The sequence below is a fragment of the Amblyomma maculatum genome, chromosome 9 (genome assembly GCF_055883805.1).
Source record: "Amblyomma maculatum isolate TAMU_Amacu chromosome 9, ASM5588380v1, whole genome shotgun sequence".
Lineage (NCBI taxonomy): Eukaryota > Metazoa > Arthropoda > Arachnida > Ixodida > Ixodidae > Amblyomma > Amblyomma maculatum.
Window position 1 is genome coordinate 77297243 of NC_139352.1, and position 22300 is coordinate 77319542.

Below are 22300 nucleotides of genomic sequence, written 5' to 3' on the forward strand. Positions count from 1 at the left end.
TTGTATTATTGATTTTGCTACCGAGAATAACATCGCAAACACCTAGGTGCTTGTAGACCAGTCACCATTACTTATGCTTTAGGCTGGCTTTTTGAGAACTGTGAAGAAGTAATGGATGCTTCCCTGACCCATATAAAGTTTCTTCTGTAGGCAAAGTGGTGTAATGTTCTGTGATGCAGGAATGGAAGGATTGTTCTAACAAGTCTGGGGCCCTGAAGTTTGAAGCAGGATTTCCAAGTAACTCAGCCTCTGAAATTGAGAGGGCTACCCCAGCTGCTTCCAATGCGGCATGCGAATGTTTCACCTTGTTGCCTGTATTGAATATCTTTTGTTTTAACACAAATTGTTCTTAGCTGTTGCAATGCATTCAAGACAATGTGAAAGAAGATTACATTTGGAGCGGAGAGGACCCTCATCAGAAACAGCGACTCCGCGTAAACGTGGGACAGAGTTCTATGGAAGGAGACTGTGATACGTGCAATAGTATATTGTGAATGTAAAGTGTAACATTTGGCTTCGTGCAGCCTGCGAGTGTGACCCCAAGGGCTCCCACAGCCAGGTGTGTGATGCCTCGGGCAAATGCCCCTGCCTGGCCAGCTTCACTGGACTGCAGTGCGACCAGTGCGCCCCTGGATATTTTTCCTACCCTGAATGCAAACGTAAGTGTGTGTTATATATTTCTTAAGTAAAACAGAACGAACTTTGTTCATTTACATTACCTTGATATGAGCATGAGATCACATTGTTGATGCGAATTCCCCACCTCTGGTTGTGACCTAGTTTATAAAAGGAGAGCTGATAAATTAAATGCGTATGTAAAAATCATCGCATAATACTGCTACACAAATGCATTAAGGAACATACATCGAGGAACTTACACTGAGGAACATATATCGAGGAACATACATACATGTTCCTCAAGATTCGCATGCAGTGTTGAATTGAGCGGCACATCAATTTTGTTCAGTTGACTTCCCAGTGAATGAAGTGAGCACTTCACTCTTTTGGCTATCTTGTAATAACCAGTACTAGTTACTTCTTTGACATACTACAGGAAAACATCAGAACCGTGCACTTGCACATAGTAATTCTGTCTGCTTTTCTCACTGAGCTGCTCTGCTGTTTTAATGCTTAAAATGTATTACACGGTTGCATTTTTGCTTTCTCGTGTATGTTTTCTCTATGTCCACATATCTTTGTTCATTCTTCGCTCCATCTGCCCTTTGGTCCATCTGCGGATGGAGCTGCATAACAATAAATATCACTCATATCTTTATCTCTGAATTACTTCCTCAGCCACAGTAGTAGAGCGTTTTTTAAAAACATATGTGCTTATGTCTGTATATTATTGGAGCTTTATACAGCAAATATGACTAAAGATTTAGAAGGTTTTGCATAGTGCTGTTTTTTCTTGCTCTGACAATGATGTTTCGCAGTTTAGTTTGACTTCCTGTAGTTGAGGCTGATAAGTTGGCAATTTCTTTTCAGTTTCCAAGTGGTATTTTGTTTCTGCTAGCCCCTATGTCACTTCCCTCCTTTCTGGCATTGACTTGGACGTCCTTGCATCTTGTACATATAAGTGTTATGTCTGCAATGGGCTTCCATTGCCGAGTTGCACATGCAATATTGGGATGCCGCTTGAAAGTGCTGTTCGCTATTGCTAACAACACTATATACAGCATAAGAGAATAAAGGTAGATGATGTAGACATGTCTGCTTTGGAGCATATTTGGTTTTCACTTTGATTTCTTTGAGATTTGAGATTTTGATTTCTTTAAGAAAGTTTGTCAGTGTTAGAGGTACAAGGTTAAAGTTCAGTTGTTTACCAGTGCTACAAAGAAGCTTCACAACTTACCATCTTCCATTCTTGTCTCTCCCTCAGCCTGTGATTGCGACCCTTACGGTGCTGTCGGAGTCTCCTGTGGCAATGATGGCATTTGCTTCTGCAAGCCAAACTTTGATGGAGAGAAATGCAACAGCTGCAAGAAAGGCTTCTACATTTACCCTCTTTGTGAAGGTAAGGATTCCATACAAATATTTATCCATGATATTGCACTGTTTTTTCATGCACCCTTCCTTCCACTAACCTGTATATTTTCTGTTATGTAACCCAGGTGAAAATCATATAACAGGTTTAATTGATTCTGCCACAAAACAATTACTACTTATGCGGAGGTATTCATGGCAAGACTTAGTTATGCCAGTTCTTTATGTCTATTCCATCTTTCGAGCCCTATTTGTTGCACGTCACCTGCTTAGTGCTCATGATGTACTGTAGCTGCAGCACTTAGTGCCTGCCTACACCTGAGTTTGTTTTCTTCTGTCTGTGTAGTAGTCGCTGAGTGTTATGCTTTTCAAAAGGAGGTATGCTTGTAGCGAAGTGGAAATTCACTTATTCTTGGAGTGTGTTTTGATGCTTCTATTAATATGTGCCATTTATTTCACAAAAGCACCTTCCTGCTGAAGCCTTGATATTCACCTGCTAACAGTGCTTATCAGTTGTGCTTTTTAAAGTGTTCATTTAGTAAAGACAAGCTTGCCTAGTAAACAGAAGAAAAAAAAGAAATACATAGTAGTTTACTGTAGTCATGGTGAAATGCGCAACAAACACGACACAAAAGTAAGAGGAACACGTATCACGGGACGAGCTCGTCCCGTGATACGTGTTCCTCTTACTTTTGTGTCGTGTTGTTGCGCATTTCACCATGACTACAGTAGACATTCACCAACTAGCCCGCCAACAGCTCCTGTTAATACATAGTAGTTGTTTATTTGATAATCGCTAGAGAACTCTTAAAAACAATATTTTACAATATTGAAGGGAAGGTTGTTGGGTCATGAATTATTTCTGGTTAAGCTTAAAATGCCGCTAATGTTTATCTTGTCAAAAAAGCAAGAAATTCAGTTTTTGTTGACTAAGATGTATCATTTCTCTGCATTTGCGAGCAGCCTGCAACTGCAACCCTGCTGGTATCCTGCCCACTTTTGGCGGCTGTGGCAGTCTGACCAGCGGAGAGCTGTGCGAGTGCAAGGAGCGTGTCACGGGCCGCATCTGCGACCAGTGTCGTCCGCTCTACTGGAGTCTGAAGCCCGCCAACCCTCAGGGCTGTGAAGGTGAGCCCGTTATTTCACTAACGACAAAAGGGAACTTTGCTCAGCTGACAAATTAACAGATTTGCACAAGCACAGATCGATGGCCTCTGTCATGCGTGTGGCCGAACAAGCCAAGTAGAAAAACTGCATGTGAGGGTCGTTACTTCATTGTGTTTCATGGGAAAGGGGTTACAGGCATAGGACGGAGAATGTTTAGAATTGTGAAGGCAGCTTATTCACCTTGTATTACCATTTTTAAAAACAGAATAGGAGCCATTATATGAACAAGAATAATTTGGTGCAAAAATTAACTAGTCAGGAAATCTGGTGTAGCTTTTCTGCTGTTCCCTTTACCCTGTATACATTTCTAGGGCGAAGTATATTTCAGTTTTTATAATGCAACTGGGCTGGGATGCACTTCATCTGATCAAAGACCAAAGGAGGCAAGCCGATTAGATGTCAAAGAGAGATTGAAGATGAATTGCAGGTATACTGTAGATAACACCTGGTTTTATGGCTAAACTTTATGTATATGCTAGTGTCTATGGGCTGGCTGTAAAGTGTAGCACAAATAACGAATCAGATTTTCTGAAACGAGCATTCGAAATAGAAAGGTATGAGTTTAACGAAGTTTTATCCATCTGCTGTAAATGAAGTGCCCTCATTGAATGCTGTTGTCTTGAACAGAGTTGTTCCAACAAAAACGCAGTAATAAAAATTAAAATGCAGCTGTGGAAGCTTAAAAGGGATTCTGGTAATCTAACTATTGAGACCTAACTTAGTATAGCACAAACTGTCAAAATTTATTTGATGAAATATGGTTTCCTATGTATGCACCTGCACAGAGGTATTGCGATGATGAGTTTGATTTTAATCAAGCTAGTTCAGCCTGTTCAAAGAGTGCCACAGCTAACCTGTTTTATCTACACAAGGTGAGGTGCAAACTATCATTGTGCACAAGGTTCGCAGAGGTTTTTTAGGACAGCTGTACAGTTAAGCTACATGAGAAACTGTTGCTGTAAGTTGAAGGAGTGTAGGGCTGTGTTGCTGATACTTTGGGCACCTTGTTGCAGAGTGTGAATGTCACATTCCTGGCACCCTGGGTGGGCTTGGAGTGTGTGACGGAGAAACTGGCCAGTGCTTGTGCAAGCCAAATGTTGGGCAACGACAGTGCACAGCCTGCATAGACGGCACTTTCCTGCTGCGTGAGGACAACCTCCTGGGATGCCAAGGTAATGTACACTTCATTGCATGTTGTCGCTTTGCTGCACGCTTCGCCCCATTAGTCGCTCAGTTCTGGCTGCTTTCTTCAGCATGTCTTACCGTCGGTCTTGAGACTTGCCCTTAGTGACAAAGTCCCAGCTGTATTTGTGCTTTCAAATGTCTGAGCTCTGTTTTTATAATCATTATCATCAGCAGAAGCAGCCCAGTAATGTTCGTTACAGGACGCAGACTTCTTCTACTGATGCCTGATTAACCCTGTTCTGTTCCATCTGTGGCCACGTTATCCTAGCAGAATTCCTAATCTAATCCACCCACTTGACACTCTGCCATTCCGGCCGCAATTACCTTCCCTCTGGAGTTCAGTCTGTTGCCCTCAGGACCACCGGTTACCTGCCCTTTGCATATTGCATGTCCTGTTCATGCCCATGTCTTTTTCTTCATTTCAGCTGGAATATCACCTGCTTGGGTCCATCGTTCAGTGCAGCTGTATAGGTTAATTCTGAAAAAGACGTACTGGCAGTTGTGTCTGGTCCATAACATATAGTGTCACAGTGATAAATTTAACAGTGTAGCTATAATGTTTATGCCTTCACATTTCAAAGCCTTTTATTTTACCTCATAACAGTTAGCTTTATTTGATGCACTCCTTTCATTTACTTATATGAGCGGTTTCTTGCGAAAAACTATTCTATTCTTTTATTTTTATTAAATTTTGGCTACCCGAGGCAGTGACAGCTCATTTCCTTTCAGAGTACTCCTGTTGCAAGGGTTAGTTTCCTCCATTCTGTTTAGGTGCGCTGCAAAATCTGATCAGGTGCATTCTGGGCCTTGTCTTGCAGGCTTCAAACTCTCAAGTGAATGCATTGCCATGGCTGATTTGACTATAGACTGAGCACTGCAACATTTGATACTTTTGGCACAGTACTGCAGCTTTCACTAACATCTGTTCCAAGTTGAAAGGCAATGCCTCATGCTGTGTCAATGCCTTGCAGACTGCGGATGTGACGTGGGTGGCTCAGTGGGCAGCACTTGTGACCAGCGGCATGGACAGTGCCCCTGCCGGCCTAGGATAACGGGGCGTCGCTGCTCAGAGCCCCTGCAAGCACACTACTTCCCCACCCTACACCAGCACCAGTACGAGGTGGAGGATGGGCACACGCCCAGCGGCGTCAACGCCCGCTTCGACTTTGACGAGACACTCTTCCCGGGCTTCTCGTGGAGGGGATACGCCATCTTCTCAAACATTCAGGTGATGCCTCTCGACTGGTCAACATGTAGAGCAATGGGCCAGAGTTGGCAACTCTAGATATATTTAATTTCGTTATGTTTCTAAACCATAGTTAGTGTTTCTGAGGCATACTTGATGAGATATTTTTTTTAATGCATTGAATGCATTTTCTTGTCATCTTTGTTTTCTCTTGCCTGCTATAAACACGGCCACAATGAGAAAACCTTTCTCAGGCCATTTTTTATTGTTAGAAATAAAATTGAAATTTGCTACACTCTTCTTGTTGAATGTGAACGTTTGAAGTTTTCAAGGAGAATATTATCTGTCCCTGTTGTTCTGCTTGGGGAGATCCTGTGGCATACGGATTAGTTTTTCTGACAACACAGTGTGGTCACCTATACCTTCTAAATTTATTTCAAAGATCTGCTCAGAAGTACAGTGCCTTGCAGTATTAGATAAGCAGCTGTAGTTTGCTTTCTCATGTGTATGGTTGTTGAAACAAGATACAGCTTCTCTAGAATGCCAAGGTCAGGCAGGTTTGCCTCATCATTCAGAACAGGTTACAGATTGCATGCATTTAGTGCTGTTGCCTGCAGAGCTTATCATTGGCAGTCTGTTTACACTGAGACTGCATTTTTTTCTTTGCAGAAAGAGATTCTGCTCGACCTGCACATACAGAAGCCAGGGCTGTACCAGGTGATTGCTCGCTATGTCAGCCTCAATGGAGACAACATGTACTCCAACATCACATTCACACCAGACACTTATGGAGGTAAGTATTGGGGGAGGGATGGGGGTGGGAGGGAAAGAGGGAGCAGCCATCTTTATGTTTTCATTATATACATAATAGCTCTAAAAACTAATTTCAGGTGACTCTGAGAGATAGATGCACGCAAGGAACTTTAATGTTCTTTTTCATGAGGTAGAGGCTAGTAATACCATACTTATTTTAGGATGTAACATCAGTTATGAAGAGTTTATGACATTGAAATAAATGCTGATATACAAATTTCATTGAAACCAGGATCAAGCTTCTGTGCTTACAGAACTTACCTGCATTTTTCTGACTCCCTGAACTGCACAGTACTTTAATGCCATCAGGTGAACCTGCATGCACGCAATGAACAGCATGTCAGTACTATACTGTGCCATGGAAACAAAACTTGCCCATTACCAGCCATTAGTTGCGCTAAATACCAATATTAAACACGGTCTGCTGGATCCTCTCAGAACTAGATTTGTCTAGTGAGGTTTTGAAGATTGTTGTTGCGTGCGCTCTGCTCACCTTTGCAGAGACCAAGCAGAGCGAGATCCTGATCCTGCCACCCAGCAGGGAGCCCCGGTTCCAGGCCGTGGTGGGTCCCGATGGAGTCACTGCTCTGCCATTCGTGCTCAACCCTGGCCGCTGGACTCTGTCCATCAAGGCACAGAAACCCGTGTTCATGGTACACCTCTTCCCGTGTTCCATTGTTCAGTGCATTGTGTACTTTTATGCTTTCTTCATTTTTTACTCAGTTTAAAGGCATATCTATTACACAAATATGCCTTAAATTCACCTGTTCAGCCTTGAACATGCAATGGTACATTTGTTGAGAAAAAGATTTGCTTATTGGCTCACCTTGGGACTGTACAGCATGATGTTTAGTGCATGTTGAGTTTTGTAATTAAGTCTGACTTCTGTTCATTCTTGCCTTTTGCGTATAGACTTTTCCTGCCGCAGTGCAATTTATGTAAAGCCTGTTGTAATCCTGCCAGGAATTGATGGCAACTGGTTTGCTGAAATAATTGGCACTTGTTGACTGCCAAATACAGTGTTGATACTCAGAAATATAAGTGACCAAATGGAACTATCTAGTTCGAACTAGATTCGTTTTTGGATCCAAAAACTGATTTTTTTTGGCAACTCTATTATTATGCTCTCTTAGTTGCATTTAATAAATTCGCTAGGTTTGACTCACCCTCTCAAACAATGACAGATAATTCTATTCCCACTCTTGAATCCCGCAGAAAACAGCTGAGGCTAGAATTCCTTTCTCTCCTGATAAATAACAAGCTTGCAATAAACCAGTCCCCTTATATATCTCCCGCATCAACACGCTATATGAGACATCATCATCCTGACTCACTGACACCCTATTATGCTCGAACTAACACGTTTATGTTTTCCTTTTTCCCTTGCACATTATCAGATTGGAACACTAATTTACAGATGGCTATGCATTGCGATTAATATTGTATAATTTTTTATTACTTTTTGTTGTTGTTCTTTGCTCTTTTTTTGTACTCAACTATGCCCCTCTGCTTGGACCCAAGGGTCTGCAGTATGTAATAAATAAATAAATAAGTAAATACTCTGGAGCCCTTGCAGATGCCAAGCATTTACGTTGTTCGCTACTCTGCTAGTGATTTAGGATTAGGGGGAAAAAAGGTCTGTTTTTCATTTTTTTTTCTTTTCATTTTGATGTGCAACACATTGTTAAACTTCTATGTAGCCTTAGCAGTTTTAAGGTTAAAAAAAGAGACTAAAATGAGCTTTCTGGCCATTATGATTTCTTCTATTTTTCTTTACTGTTGTCATGCTGTCTATCATTAGCACAATTTGTTTCTGGTGGCTTAAAAATGCTCATTGTTGATGTACTAGTTTGCATCAGAAGCAAATGAATATGGTCATAGGATGTGATTGCCCTTTCATTTTGAATATCCTGAATTTACTGAAACACCTGAGCACTGAAATAGCCACATACAGACATGCTACACATTTTAGTTCCATAAGGTCAAGCGCCAGCGCACTCTGACCTCGGAACCATGCCTCATTTACATCTGATGTCACTTTCACTTGCTTGTTTGCAAAATGACTGATAAAATACACTGTAACCATCATTATTATCATCATCATCAGCCTAACTACATCCATTACTCAACAAAGGTTTTTGCCCTTGACCATTAATTTGGCTTGTGAGTAATAAAGGTAAATGTGCAAAGATACCAACTGCTGACAAAAAGCACACATATGATTTTCTCTTTGACAGCAATGATGCAAATCTATGCCACATTGAAAATTGAAAACATTTTTTTCTGTGCAGGACTACATCGTTCTTCTGCCAGAGGCCTTCTACGAAGCTACTCTGCTCCAAGAGGAGGTGAAGCAGCCTTGTTTTCGAGGGCAGGAGCCTGACGTGGCGTGCCTTCAACTGCGGTACCCAACACTTCCTGATGGAGCAGCGCCTGTCTCCGCAGCACAGGCTGGCTACGTAGAAGTGGAAGGCTTGCAGAACCCTGTCAGGCTCATGGACGATGAGGTCACCCTGAACGTGAGTTTAAGCTTGTTCGGAATACTTTCGCCAAGTGTTCTGCTTCTCTTCTATCCTACGGGCAGGTGCCTTATGAGCTGCTAGTATATGAGACATGTTTGAGAGCATGGCATCCTTTCAGTGACAGCAAATTGCACCAGATTTTATAGCTGCGATGGTGGGGGCTTGGCTCAAGAAATTTATGTAGAGGATAAAATTAGCAAGGGGCCTGCTATTGTTGACTTCAAAGTACACTATATAATGTTAGAGTTGTGTTAACCTTCAATGCAGCATCCAGCAGCAAAATTCACCCATCTGTACTTAATTTTCTAAAACTTGAACTCACTTCATAGTACAACTGCCTATCAACTTGAGGAGGGAAAACAATATGTTCTTTCTACAGGAGCTCCGCAGTGGTCCGATGGCATACTTGACTGAAGATGAGCATGCCATGACGGTGGAACTGAGGGCTCCCATTCCAGGCCGATACGTGTTTCTGCTCTTCTACCACTCGCTCAACAGCAACGAGTCCCGACCAGCGGATGTGAGCCTTTCTAGCTCCGACGCTCTGGCCACAGGCAAGGTCAACCTGCATCGCTGCAAATACAACATGGTCTGCCGACAGGTACGCTGTCACTTCTCCCCTTCCCTTCCAGGCATATACTCATTTTTTTCTTCGCTGGCTGAATTCATTGCTGATATCAGCGGTCTTCTTTTTCCTGGCTGTCCGAATTCTTCACTGAGCTCACAAGTCCTAGTTCCCTCCTTCCTTAGTCCTGTCTGATATGGACAAGTGATATTTGTCTTTCTAATGGATCAGCATTGCCGAAGTTTTGTTTACTTATGTAGCCACTAACACAGCTGACTCAGAAGCTTGTGTTGCATGCAGTTTTTAAAGAAATGAACTGTCATGTGGCACACAGCATGCAACGTTGGAGCAAGTGCTGCAATGTGTGCTTTGCTGTGTTAATATGTATAGTAGGCATTTCATGTTTAAGCTGCTTACTTGGATGCTGCAAGGACATTAAAGTTTTTCTCAAGGTTGTTGTGTAACATGAATTTTAGATGCTGGATGTCCTCGAAAAAGCCTTTTTCAGATAAAGAAAGGTATGCCAACCTTCATAGCATTGCCCTTCTTGTGTGGCCCTTACCCTGGATTATCTACTATTGATTTCCTTCAAGCTTAAGTTTTAATTGCTGGCAAAGCAAGTGTAAGGCAGGACATGTAGATGGCTATTCACCAGACAGCAATACACAGCACAACATGGGTTATTGACCTCAATTTCTCTACACTGTTTGGTTCTTTCAAACTGAAAATGGTGTGTAAGTACCATCACAGTAGTGCAATATGTCTAGTAGAAGTAGTGAGCATGATACAATCAGATAATGTGAGTGAGCTGTGATGGTGTACTTCTTGGCCTGGCATGATGTGAGTGTCATGGCCTGTGGCTGCATCATGGCTTGCCGTGTGCAGGTTGTGGTAGACCACCTGAACCGCGTGTTGGAGTTTGAGCTGAAGGACGAGCCTGTTCGTGTCACCATTGACCTTGGCGAAGATTCCAACAGCGAGCTTGCCGTGGAAAGAATCGTGGCTGTCCCGGCACTGCAGTGGCACACTGACTACTTGATTCCCAGTGAGGAGTGCGTTCTACGCCAAGGAGAGTGCCAGGGCCTGCCTTTCCCCGCATTTTCCCCTGCTGCCAAGGTGGGTGTTTTACAACTCTGCTGCTCACTTACCTTTTTGAACTTACAAAGAAGTAAGTAATTGCACCTTTAATAATGGACTGATCTTTAATCCTTTTCTTACACCTGTGGTTGCTGACAGTACTTTTTTTACGCTTGCAGTCAAATTTGTACAACTGCATGAGATTGTATACTGCTACTCATTCACTAAACATGCAGAGACTGCAAGAGTGTAGCAAATTATAATGCTGGTAGTTCATTATTAATTTTTGTAAGAACCATGATTGAACGCAAAGTTTTCTAAGGCCTGTATGTAATTTCTTGTTGTGCAATTATGTCCACTATGCTTCAAATATTTCAATTAAAATAAAATTACTTTGAATATGAGAATGCTTGCCTGGTCTCTATGACGCCATTAAATTCAAAGCAAGCACTTCAGTAGTTGCATGTAACCTCATCATAATTGTTTTTGCATGGGATTTTACTGGCCTGTCATTGTTTTAGCTCTTATATTGCAGGGCCAGAGTTACTTTTTGCAATTAGTCATGTATCTATTTATTAGTACTACCTTTGGTGCTCACAGGCTATTAATGTGCGATGTTATCGTTTTGTATAGTATGCTGTCATTGAGGATCAAGCAAGAAATAAAAATAATACTGAAAGCAGCTCTAAAAAATATATATATACGCTATGTTTGCACATGTTTACATAACTGTTGATAAAAAAAATGCAAGAAGATTTGTATGATGTTTTTGCTCTTTTCCTCTCTCATTCACTAATGGCTGAAATGTAAAACTTGCTTTTTTGAAGTGTTTGCTGGCACCTAGCCTATACATTCTGAGCAGCACTTAGCATAGCCATCTATTTTAGTATCTGTACATGTTAAAAAATGATCAAGGTTGTGTACAGGGCTTCTAAACCCAGTACCATGCTTTTGAAATCCACTCACTCATCTAGAAAAACACGGTGAAATGCTTTTAAAACAAATTGAAATCGAAATTAAAGTTCTTGTTCCACCTGCAGCTGGAATTTGAAAATGCGGAGGATGCTGTCGTGGCAACTGAAACACCGTCCACCCTCAAGGATCCTGAGACTTCTCTCGTCCTTCTTGATCACCGTAACCCAAGCATCATCCTCAGTGATGATGTGCCAGAGACCGGACCCTATGTTCTTGTAGCCCATTATTTCCAGGTATGTGCACCTTTCTTTTGTTTTGCTGTGTTATAACACTTTCACCTTCACCTAATTACTTTTACTTAACACTTTCACATTTTCACTTTCAAGATGGCAAAAAGAGTCAGATGTCTTCTTGGTTTCACATCATCATTCGTGTGGTGTACAACAGTGAAGCGAGGCAATATTATTCCTCTTTTTTTTTTATTAAAAAACTTCAGCCAGTTTTGTGCTAATCATGGATCCTGAGAAAAGTGGTTGGGCTTCTGGTTATACAGTTAATGAATGAGTATATAATAATTATAGATGCATGAAATAGAATTAAATGTGCATCTTTGACTATGCAAAGTTGATATTCAGTTTAATAATACTGATTTGTTTTCAGAAAATAGAGTTTGCAAAGTATAATGTTTATTTTGCAAAATGTTCTGTTTACAGTGTACACCAAGACCTCTATACCTATACCTCTATACCTGTATACCTATAGACCTATAGGCTTCTATACCCATAAATTTTTTTAGATTCTTGAGGTTTATGAACAGGTATCAATAAACATTGTTTATTTTTTATACTAAACTATGTAATAATTCTGCATTTAGAAATAACAGATCACTTTATAAATCAGATGAACATTGATGACATTATCTGAATGTATAACCTTCATGTTACATTAATATGTGCTTTATGTCTGTGATTCATGTGCCAATGAATGTGAATATAATTTTCTATTTGAGAACCCACTCTGTGACAGCAGTAGTGAACAGAATTTTGAACGATAACTTACATTACTGCCTATTTGGAACTAACTATTTGGAAGGCGTCCCACGTTGCAGTTACTTCTAGAGCCAGCTTTTATTTAACGTTCTCGTTAACCTTGCCCAGCCTGACCACCCTGCCTTTGAGTTGAATTCCACCCTGGAGAGTGGAGGCAACGAGCATGACACCCGCCTTGCCCTTGGGCACTGCCCATGGACTTCAGGCTGCCGGGCTGTACTGATCAACCCACAGACCGGCGCCACCGCTTTCCACCTCATGGACAACTTCACGCTCACCTTCGAAGTTCCGGACCAGAAGTCGGTGTGGCTGGTGAGTAGCATTGCATGGCAGCATTTTCAGCCAGATCATCACCACCATCATCATCATCGTAGTCGTCATTGTTGTCATCACCATCATTGTGCCCATAACAGAGTCGTGTTTTGGCAGGGTGGAGTGCCCAATAATAGCGTAGTGGTAGTGGTGAAAAATCTGCTGCTGTTCTGCTAAGTATCCCATAGGATACAATGAATTGAACTTTCTCATTTCGCTGAATTAAAAGCATGTGCAGAATAATAATTTAATACATACAATTTAAAGCACCAAAAGGGATTTAAAAGTGATACTAAAATGCAATGAAAGAAAAATTATCGTAGTCCATCTTGAATTGAAAACAGGTAATCAGATTAAAGTTTTTTACTTATATGTAACCAATAGCACATGACATTGGTCTGAAAACACAAAGATGCAAACAAAGCACTTTCCTGGACACAGTTTTGTTAGGTACCGTAAATATGTGGTCAATATATAGTAAAACCTCGTTAGAAGAGACACTCAAGGGACCCGAAAAACATGTCTCTTGTAAGCAAGGTCTCTTGTAACCAAATATTCTAAAATCACTGTGTTGGTCAGTTTATTCCACATCAGTATATAAATGCATTCACATGCATTAACAAGAAATTGTTCAGAAAAGCTTAAAGAAGTTATTCCTACTAGTATGTATTTTTGTGAGTGCAGAGTGTATTCCTTCCCAAATTCTGGAGGTAAAGCACTTCACTTTGCAAGCCTTCCTGTTGCGCTAATACTTTGCTCGTCACCCTCAAATGCTTACAGGCTCGTCACCCTCAGATGAAAAAAAAACAAAAAACAAAAAACAAAAAAACAAAACAAAACAGAGCTTCCGCTTCTTAACGTCCGCAGGCGCCATAGCCACGTCAGCCGCCGCGCCGCGCAGAGGGTTCGGTTCGCAACACACGCTGGAGAAAGCGTCCCACGTCTGTCTGAAAACGGGCTGAGCTGGCTTGGCGCATGCGTAGCGCGTACTGAAGGAGAGAGCTGGGCAAAAGAATAGGCACACCCACGCACATGGCTTGCAAACGTCATGTGTTGGCGCGCGGGAAACGATAACTGCAGATGCGCGCGCCTTTGGCGAATGGGCGCCGCGCTGTCCAGAACTGTCCCTTCTCATTCCTTCCACGCGTGGCTTGAAAACGTCACGCAGCAAACGGCCAAGAGTGATGCGATCGTCTTTGGGGAAGGCACACTTTCCAGTGCGTAGTGCGGAGTTCGATATATCGAACGACCGGCGAAACTGAGTTCGATATATGATGCGGCTTTCCTATACTTTTACATGGGATTTTCAAGGGGATATTCCGCTAGTTCGATATAACCAAAATTCGATATATCCGGGTCCGACTGTATATATATATATATATTGGCAACTAGATATTTGTACCTATACATTTGCAGTATATATATATATATATATATATATATATATATATATATATATATATATATATATATAGGCTAGATATTTACGGTACCTAACAAAACTTTGTCCAGGAAAGTGCTTTGTTTGCATCTTTATGTTTTCAGACCAATGTCATGTGCTATATATTGGCAACTAGATATTTGTACCTATACCTTTGCAGTATATATATATATATATATATATATATATATATATATATATATATATATATATATATATATTATAATGATGATATAAATAATAAAAATAATATAATAAAGGAAAGGTGTTGCATCTGTCACACTTGTTCTGTGGACACCTGAACAGTGCTGTAAGGGAAGAGGGGAAGGTGGGAGTGAAAGTCGAAAGAGAGAAAGGGGTGCTGTCTGTAGTGGAGAGCTCTGGAGTAATTAGTAAGACGCCCAACTACTGTCCGGTCGGTGTCCTGTGGGATGTCAGCGATGTCAGCGCACTTAAAGATCCCTAGGTGGTCAATTACTCCGTAGTCCTCCACTACAGCTCCTCTTTCTCTCTTTCCACTTTAACTCCCACCTTCCTCCCTTCCCTTACGTGCAGTTCAGGTGTCCACAGACACAAGTGTGACAGATACTGCGCCTTTCCCTTCCTGTGAACCAATTATTATTATTATTATCTTGACCACACAGCACAGATGCCTCTCCATTACACACACATATATATATATGTATAATCTATCGTCTTGTGAAGAAGAAATACTATAACGTAATTGGTAGCTTTGCTGTTCTCGGTGTTGAGTCTAAACTAGCCCAGAATGCTTAAATACTGTTCGGAACCAAAATGTTGCCAGTCCTGTGTGTAATTGAACTGTCCTTTATGTGTTACACAGGATCACCTGATGCTGATTCGAGAGGACCAGTTTGACAAGTCGATGTTGCGTCGTCTTCCCCTGGACAAGGCTGTGGAATTCATTAAGCAGTGTGGACAAAACAGCCTCCACATCAATACAGACACTAGCGGTATGGCCTTCTAATCTGACCCTGCTATGTGCTCTGTTTTTGTCCCGAATACACAGAAAGATACAAAAAGCATGTGGTTAGCCATTAGCTTTGAGTAAGGATCGCTAGGCTGTTAGAAAGTAGAGATTAAGTATTTTATAGGAATATCTGTGCAACAAAGATGACAAGAATATCACTTCAACTTTTGTGCAGTGCTGGGAGAAAGTTTACAAAAAGGGTGCAAAATGTGAGCAGTGTTGTCAAGACGGGTCACTTTTTGCAGTACCTTTGTGAAATGTGTGTGTGTGTGTGTGTGTGTGTGTGTGTGCGCGCGCGTGCGCACGCATTGTTTGACGTGTGTGTGTGTGTTATTTTTTAAATTTATTTATTTATTTTTTAAAATACTACTTAAAATACTACTTGGCAACAATTTGTTTTTCTTTTTTAATATATAAACTAACTGTCAAGCAGAGCCCATTTATTAACTTTCTTGAGAGGTATAAAGGATACTTTTCTGGCTTTGTGGGTTTTAAGCATGAGTGACTGATCACAATAGATTTTGTCATCTTTTTGTTTATTTCAGATTTATTGCATGTGCTTTACTCTCATTTTGATGCGTAAATTCCTTACATTCTGCGCTCGCACAAGGTGCTGTAGGGGCCATTTACCAACACGAAATGGAAAGTTAAAGAAACAAAAGCATGGATTCTCAAACTCGACTGCTGGCGACTGCGTTTTGATGAAGGGGAAACGGAGGCATCTGCATGCTTTGTGATGTCAGGGCATGTTAAAGATCCCCATGTGGTTGAAATTACTCCGTAGCCCTCCACTATAACACCTCTTTCTCTCTTTCTGCTCTCACTCCCACCTTTTCTCCCTTCCCTTACAGTGGGGTTCAGGCGTCCATGGAGAAAGTGGGACAGACACTGCACCTTTCCTTTCCTATAAACCAATTATTTTAGATTGATTAGTCAAAAGTTATTTATGCACTCCTTTTTCCCACAGACTTCTGCAAGGAGGCTGTGTTCTCGCTGACTGCGGAGTACAACAACGGTGCTCTTCCGTGCCAGTGCAACATTGACGGCTCCCTGTCCTTTGAGTGCGAGCGCTTTGGGGGCCAGTGCCAGTGCAAGGAGAACGTCATTGGTCGCACCTGCTCCCAGTGCCGCACCGGATACTTTGGCTTCCCTGCCTGCCAGCCCTGCGACTGCCCCAACACGGCTGTCTGCCATCCAGTCACCGGCCAGTGCATCTGCCCACCCCGTGTCACCGGTGACAAGTGTGACACCTGCGTACCTCTCACCTTTGGCTACACTCGCATTGTAGGCTGTGAGGTTCGTCTGGATCTTTTTTGTATTTCCACATTGTTTACGCTTCACAGGATAAAGAGCAGCATGAAAGGAAAATCAGATAGGAAACAGAGCCCGTGTGAGACTGGGCGTTTGTTGATGCCGCATCGGTGAAACTTTATGATTTTATGATTTTGACATATTTTGGAAAACCATGCTGCTGAGATGCTGAAATTAGGAGTGCGAAAACCAAAGATACCTGTTTTCTTTATTTAATTGCTATTTATCTCAGCAGCCCAGTCTTTCAAGCATAAATGTGTGCTATGAAGGTCGAATTCTTGCATCGCAATATGTTTGAACTCTTGCTTGCATGGGGCTTCTCATGGCACTGTTTCTGTATGAATGAATCTAAAAAGACGTCATGTTGTCTTTTTGCAGGAGTGCAACTGCAACCCTCACGGAGTCCAAGGCGGAAACCTCCAGTGTGATTTACAGACTGGGCAGTGCAGGTCTGTATGCAGCTCATGGATTCTTTTTGCGGCAGTTGTTGTATGAAGCACCTTCCTTTGGCTGCATTAACCATTTTCAGGGTTTTCAGCGCTGTAGTTTGTCATGACCAAGAACTTTTTTGTTTCCTTTTCTGGCACCTTAGTTTAAGAGCACTTTTTATTGTTATTGTTTCTAAGAGCTTAGGTTTCTGACTATGACAGCTTAAACAGCTTATACAAGGATGTAGAAGTAAATAGTTTAAAATTTTTGACATTTGCAAGAAAGTATTTTAACGATATGTTAAGCTATTTCTTCAAACAAAATATGTAACTTGACCAAATTTCCATTACCTTGATATGCAAAGTTCTCTTTGAAGTCCAGTCTTCTTTTTTATGTGTGGATATGGATCTTGTTTCTATGTGTAGCATAGATTAGAATGTACTGTAACTGTTGGGAAATATCAAAATGGGCTAGTTGTCATGCTTTCTCTAGTGAAAGAATATGGGCGCACAAAGCCAGGACGGAGGCAAGAAACACACGGCACTACATATGCATCAAACTCTCTTTTGTGCTGTATTCTTTCTGTATAAGTTATAATAGAAAACCTATTGTAGAACAGTCGTGCAACAGCTGCAAGCTTACCGCTTTGGAAACTAGTGGCAGAAGTAAATATGTGGACAGTATTTTGGTGGAAGATGGGCTTTTTTTTTTTTACAAGCTCATGAGGATTGCTTTGTTAAATTTCAGGTGCAAGAGTAGCATTGTGGGCCGCACTTGTGATGAGTGCAAATGGGGCTATTGGGATTTCCCTCGCTGCCGCCTCTGCAACTGCGACCTCCGGGGAACGGTGGAGGAGATATGTAACCAGGACACGGCAGAGTGCTTTTGCAAGGTGAGTGAGTGTATGCCGCTTCGTTCAGCGCTACGCTCCTTTAGTGACACAGAAGCTCTTTATTGAAAAAATTAGTTAACACAGCTGTAATCACAAGGCACAAATGAACTCACAATAAATTAAGTTTAGATGTGAAACCTTTTATGTTATTGCAAATAAGTTGAACTGTTTAGTGGAAAATTGTTAAAAAAGCTGAGAGAAATTTCACTTGTTTATTAGCAGCAGAGCATGTTATTGTTTGCATGCTTGTTAATGTCTGTTTCATGATAAGGAATAGGAGGTGAAAAAAGGGACTCTTGGTCTTTTTTTTTTCCCCCAGGAAAATGTTGAAGGAGAGTCTTGTGACACTTGCAAACCAGGAACGTTCTTCCTGGAGGAGAGCAACCCTGTGGGCTGCACCAAGTGCTTCTGCTTTGGCACCACAGATCGCTGCAACAGTGCGCTTCTGTTCCGCAGTCAGGTGAATCTCGGTTTTACAGTGACAGCTCTTAAAGGCACACCTCCCAGCTCTAGGTCGTCATTGGTGTGGTTGATACAGAGGAGAAATAAGGAGCAAAGAGAAGTGGCATCCTTTCTGGGCATCGGCACAAACTAACGTTTGAGTCGTCTGAACATATATATTGATGCACAGAGGGTGCCACTCATCAGTCCATCGAATGATGCATTCGGCAACACAGATAGATGTCATCTAATTTTTTTTCACGCATACTAAGTAGTAACTGGTGGTCAGTTTCTAAAGGACAGTATATTTACAGCACTGCTCACATCCCAAAGGCCTACATATATAAGCCAGCCGATTACACTAACAAGTTGGTCTACATGTGTGTTTAGCACGTTCAAAAATATAGCAAATGGTTTAATGGAATTTTGTTATCCTTGTGTTTGGTTGGCTACATAACATTTTTTATTGCAGCAGTGCTTTTAGTGTTTTTTAGTGCACAAGCCCATGAATATGTCTCCTTAGTGGGAGCTGCTCAGTGTCAGCAAACTGGAAAATAACAGCCCATGAAGCGGTGTTAATAAAAAACAAAGCATGATGTAGAATATGCTGCCTTGTCATTCCACCTTTTAAGTTATTCTAAGCTGCCCAGCTGATAACTGCTGGTCATCTGTGTAGGAGGAAAGTCAGAGATGCTTTCATTCAACAACCTTATTTGTGTCTTACTCTACATGGCATTCTGTTATTGTGTGCAGATTGTGGAGATGGATGGCTGGACAGCCCTTGGCCTCAACGTGGTGGGCGAGCTGACCCACGAAGATCTGTATGCACCCATATCATCTTCACCCAGTCATGTTGAAGTGACTCCGCCTCCAGAGCTGCCTCTAGGCTCACTGCTGTACTTTGCAGCACCTTCACCATACCTTGGAAACAAGGCAAGTGTCCACTCTTGCTAGCTTGTCTTCTTTGGCCCTCATTCGAAGACAGTAAAAAGTAAACAAGGATTGGCAATGGCCTTAAGCTTAAATTTTCAATCAGTGAAAACCATATATGAGGCGAAATAATGGGATTTTTATGTATTTGAAAGAACTGTGACTATCTCGCAGAGATGTTTTACAGTGACAGCTCTTAAAGGCACACCTCCCAGCTCTAGGTCGTCATTGGCGTGGCTGATACAGAGGAGAAATAAGGAGCAAAGAGAAGTGGCATCCTTTCTGGGCATCGGCACAAACTAACGTTTGAGTCGTCTGAACATATATATTGATGCACAGAGGGTGCATCAATATATATGTAAATTATGGGCGCAGGCCAACGAGAATTCATGCAGCAATGGCATAGGGAAAAACTTTGTTCTCTTTGATTGCATAGAAGTGCTTATCCAGCCAGAAACATGTTGATTTGTGATACGGAGGTTTGATGCAAACGTTCAGCAATATGATAAAAAATTAATGAAAAGAAAGGAACCAAGCAATGTGCAATGATTGACACTTGCAGTGAGAAATTTCTTATAGTTTGGCAACAAATTGAATTCTATCTACAATTGTTCTCACTTGGCCACTGTAATGTTTTTGTCTTCACAAACTTTAAGAAGTCTGGCCTCGCAAAAAGCAATTTTTTTCCATTGAAGATGTCACTGATAGTTAATGTGTAACTAATTGGAGTCTTTGGAAAAGCTGACATATTAATGGGGCAGGACTCACCGGACTTTGTCAGGGACTGTTAAAGACTGTCAATGACTATACATCCGCAGAAAAAAATTTAATTTTTAAAACTGTGTCTAGAATTCGCCTCCTTTCTTCACTGAATTTATCCAGTGACCCTGATACTTCTGTTCCTTAACTTAACAGTTAGATCACTGGTAGATAACAGTGTTGGTGCTGCTACCAAATTGCCAGCCATCCCATACTTATTTCAGGTCACATCCTATGGTGGAATGCTGTCCTTCAGCCTTACAACTACTGTGGATAACACTGTGGACTTCGGTAGCATCATTGGCCCCGACATTATCCTCACGGTAAATTCTTGCTCCACTGTCGTTTGCCGAGTGATAGCTAGCTAGCCCACGCATTGACATTGAGTTTCATTTTCGCACAGGGCAACAATTTCACTCTGGTGCATGAACACCTGGAGCAACCTGCGGCCGGAATTCCACTCGAATTCAGCGTCAAGTTGGTGGAGGTAAGCTATCCATTATTACAGCTAGTTTTCATCTTATAACGTCTATTCTTCACTGCACACTGCAGTGATTGCAGGTCATTGCAACGATAGGCACACATGAAGTGCAAGTCGTAACTGAGTTCAAAAAACACTCGAGGTAGTAAGCTTTAAAGAATTAAGGGATATAACGGAGGGATAGGAAGTAGACAAGGTATGTGGACTGCATGCACCAAATGTGTGGAAGATAAGAATATGCACTGGTGCATTTTTCTCATAGCATTCTTGAGCTTTCTGTACCGGATATATATGCCTGGGGTTCTCGAGCTGGGTTCTGCAAAGCTGCGTTTCTTAGATATTTTATGAAATTATACTCACTCTGTGCTTCCGCAGATGACGGTGAGTATGCGCAATAAGATACTCGTAATTCTCTTTCAGGGTGAGTTCCGTCAGCTGGGAGGGCGCAAGGTCACACGGGAGCAGCTCATGGTGGCCTTGGTCAACCTGGACGGTCTGTACATCAGGGCTTCCTTCTTCCAGCCCTCGCTGCAAGTCAGGTACACACACTGAACAAAAAAGCTGAATTGTGCATTGGCATGGTGGCATCTTGGCCCACAGTGTGGCTTGCATGAAATTGACGTTTGCAATGAAATAGAGCAGTGCTCATTGCATTTTCTTGTAATCAACCTTATTAAAAGCGTCATGCTTTGTGTCAAGATATTAAAATGCTTTGTGTGCTTTGTTTCTGGCTTGCTTTAAACGTGTGCAGTGTCAACATAGATTGAAATGTAAGCAGTAAAACTTTCAGTTTTACTTTTTATGATATGAAAGGTGTTGAATAATCTTCTTAAATTATACCTGCAGGAGTTAAGTAATAGCTGATCTTTTATGAAATGAAAAAAAGGTCAAGCCTGACCTTACATAGCAAGCTTTTCAATGGTAGCATGACAAAGTGCAACGTAAAGTGCATCTCGTATAAGCCGAGCCATAAAAGAAATTTTTCAGTGCTTGTCGTACTACAATAATTTCTTGAAGATGATAGCTGTGTGCATTGACTTCCAGCATTCTGAACTTGGCTGCTGCAAAAGTGTGTCGTGCAAAATGATCACATTTAAATCATTAAACCACACAAAAAATTTTGATTACGTAAATCCTCAATTCAAAACTAATAGGGCCAAAACTACTTAGCCTGCAGTTAATCTCCGTAGTGGAATAAAAGTCTTTAATGGAATAAATTTAAGTTGTCTGAAAAAAGTGCTTACACTAGTACTGTTAAGACAGATGTGCAGACTTGCTGGCTATGGTGTTTGTGCTGTGCAGTTTCAATGCATGTTAAGAAAACACAGGCAGTTGAAAAAAAGAAAAAAAGAAAACTGCAGCATTCTCCTATGCTGCCACTATTTCCCTGCTTCCTTTCACCCCTCCCACCTCCTTTCATATGGTTCCATATAGCATGCTTATGTTTCTGGCTGCAATCGTTTTCATTTAAGAGCGTATCGCTGCAACCTAGAAACATGCTGTTCGGTCTATATTCACAGGCTAAGCAATGTTGCTATGGATACTGCACTGTCAACGTACATCGCCGACGCTGCCCAAGCGCTGACTGTGGAGCAATGCCACTGTCCACCAAACTACAAGGGGACCTCCTGCGAGGTTCGTTCATTTCTTGCAGCGTGATGTCTTCTGTGCATATTTTGTCCATTTTATTAGTACCGAATGGTCCTATTAGGATGTTGTATGTCTTAAATTTTCTTTCCACTCCTGTAAAAGCCCTCCAAGGGGCTGAAAGTATCAATCAATCAATCAATCAATCAATCAATCAATCAATCAATCAATCAATCAATCAATCAATCAATCAATCACACC

The 22300-nt window shown here is 41.5% G+C and overlaps 1 protein-coding gene across 1 annotated transcript in view; it reads left to right on the top strand.

The window, feature by feature from the left end:
- Positions 1-22300, top strand: part of LanA (laminin subunit alpha) — a 77435-nt gene that overhangs the window by 22766 nt on the left and 32369 nt on the right. The window contains exons 12-33 of the mRNA XM_084579124.1: positions 525-659; positions 1883-2017; positions 2950-3114; positions 4167-4325; positions 5310-5566; positions 6194-6317; positions 6839-6990; positions 8629-8856; positions 9239-9460; positions 10310-10540; positions 11542-11709; positions 12574-12777; positions 15063-15192; positions 16177-16505; positions 16899-16969; positions 17697-17841; positions 18161-18301; positions 19036-19215; positions 20196-20294; positions 20375-20458; positions 20873-20991; positions 21973-22087. Of these exons, the coding sequence (XP_084435250.1) occupies positions 525-659; positions 1883-2017; positions 2950-3114; positions 4167-4325; positions 5310-5566; positions 6194-6317; positions 6839-6990; positions 8629-8856; positions 9239-9460; positions 10310-10540; positions 11542-11709; positions 12574-12777; positions 15063-15192; positions 16177-16505; positions 16899-16969; positions 17697-17841; positions 18161-18301; positions 19036-19215; positions 20196-20294; positions 20375-20458; positions 20873-20991; positions 21973-22087 (3593 nt within the window). The remainder of the gene's footprint in view (positions 1-524; positions 660-1882; positions 2018-2949; positions 3115-4166; positions 4326-5309; positions 5567-6193; positions 6318-6838; positions 6991-8628; positions 8857-9238; positions 9461-10309; positions 10541-11541; positions 11710-12573; positions 12778-15062; positions 15193-16176; positions 16506-16898; positions 16970-17696; positions 17842-18160; positions 18302-19035; positions 19216-20195; positions 20295-20374; positions 20459-20872; positions 20992-21972; positions 22088-22300) is intronic.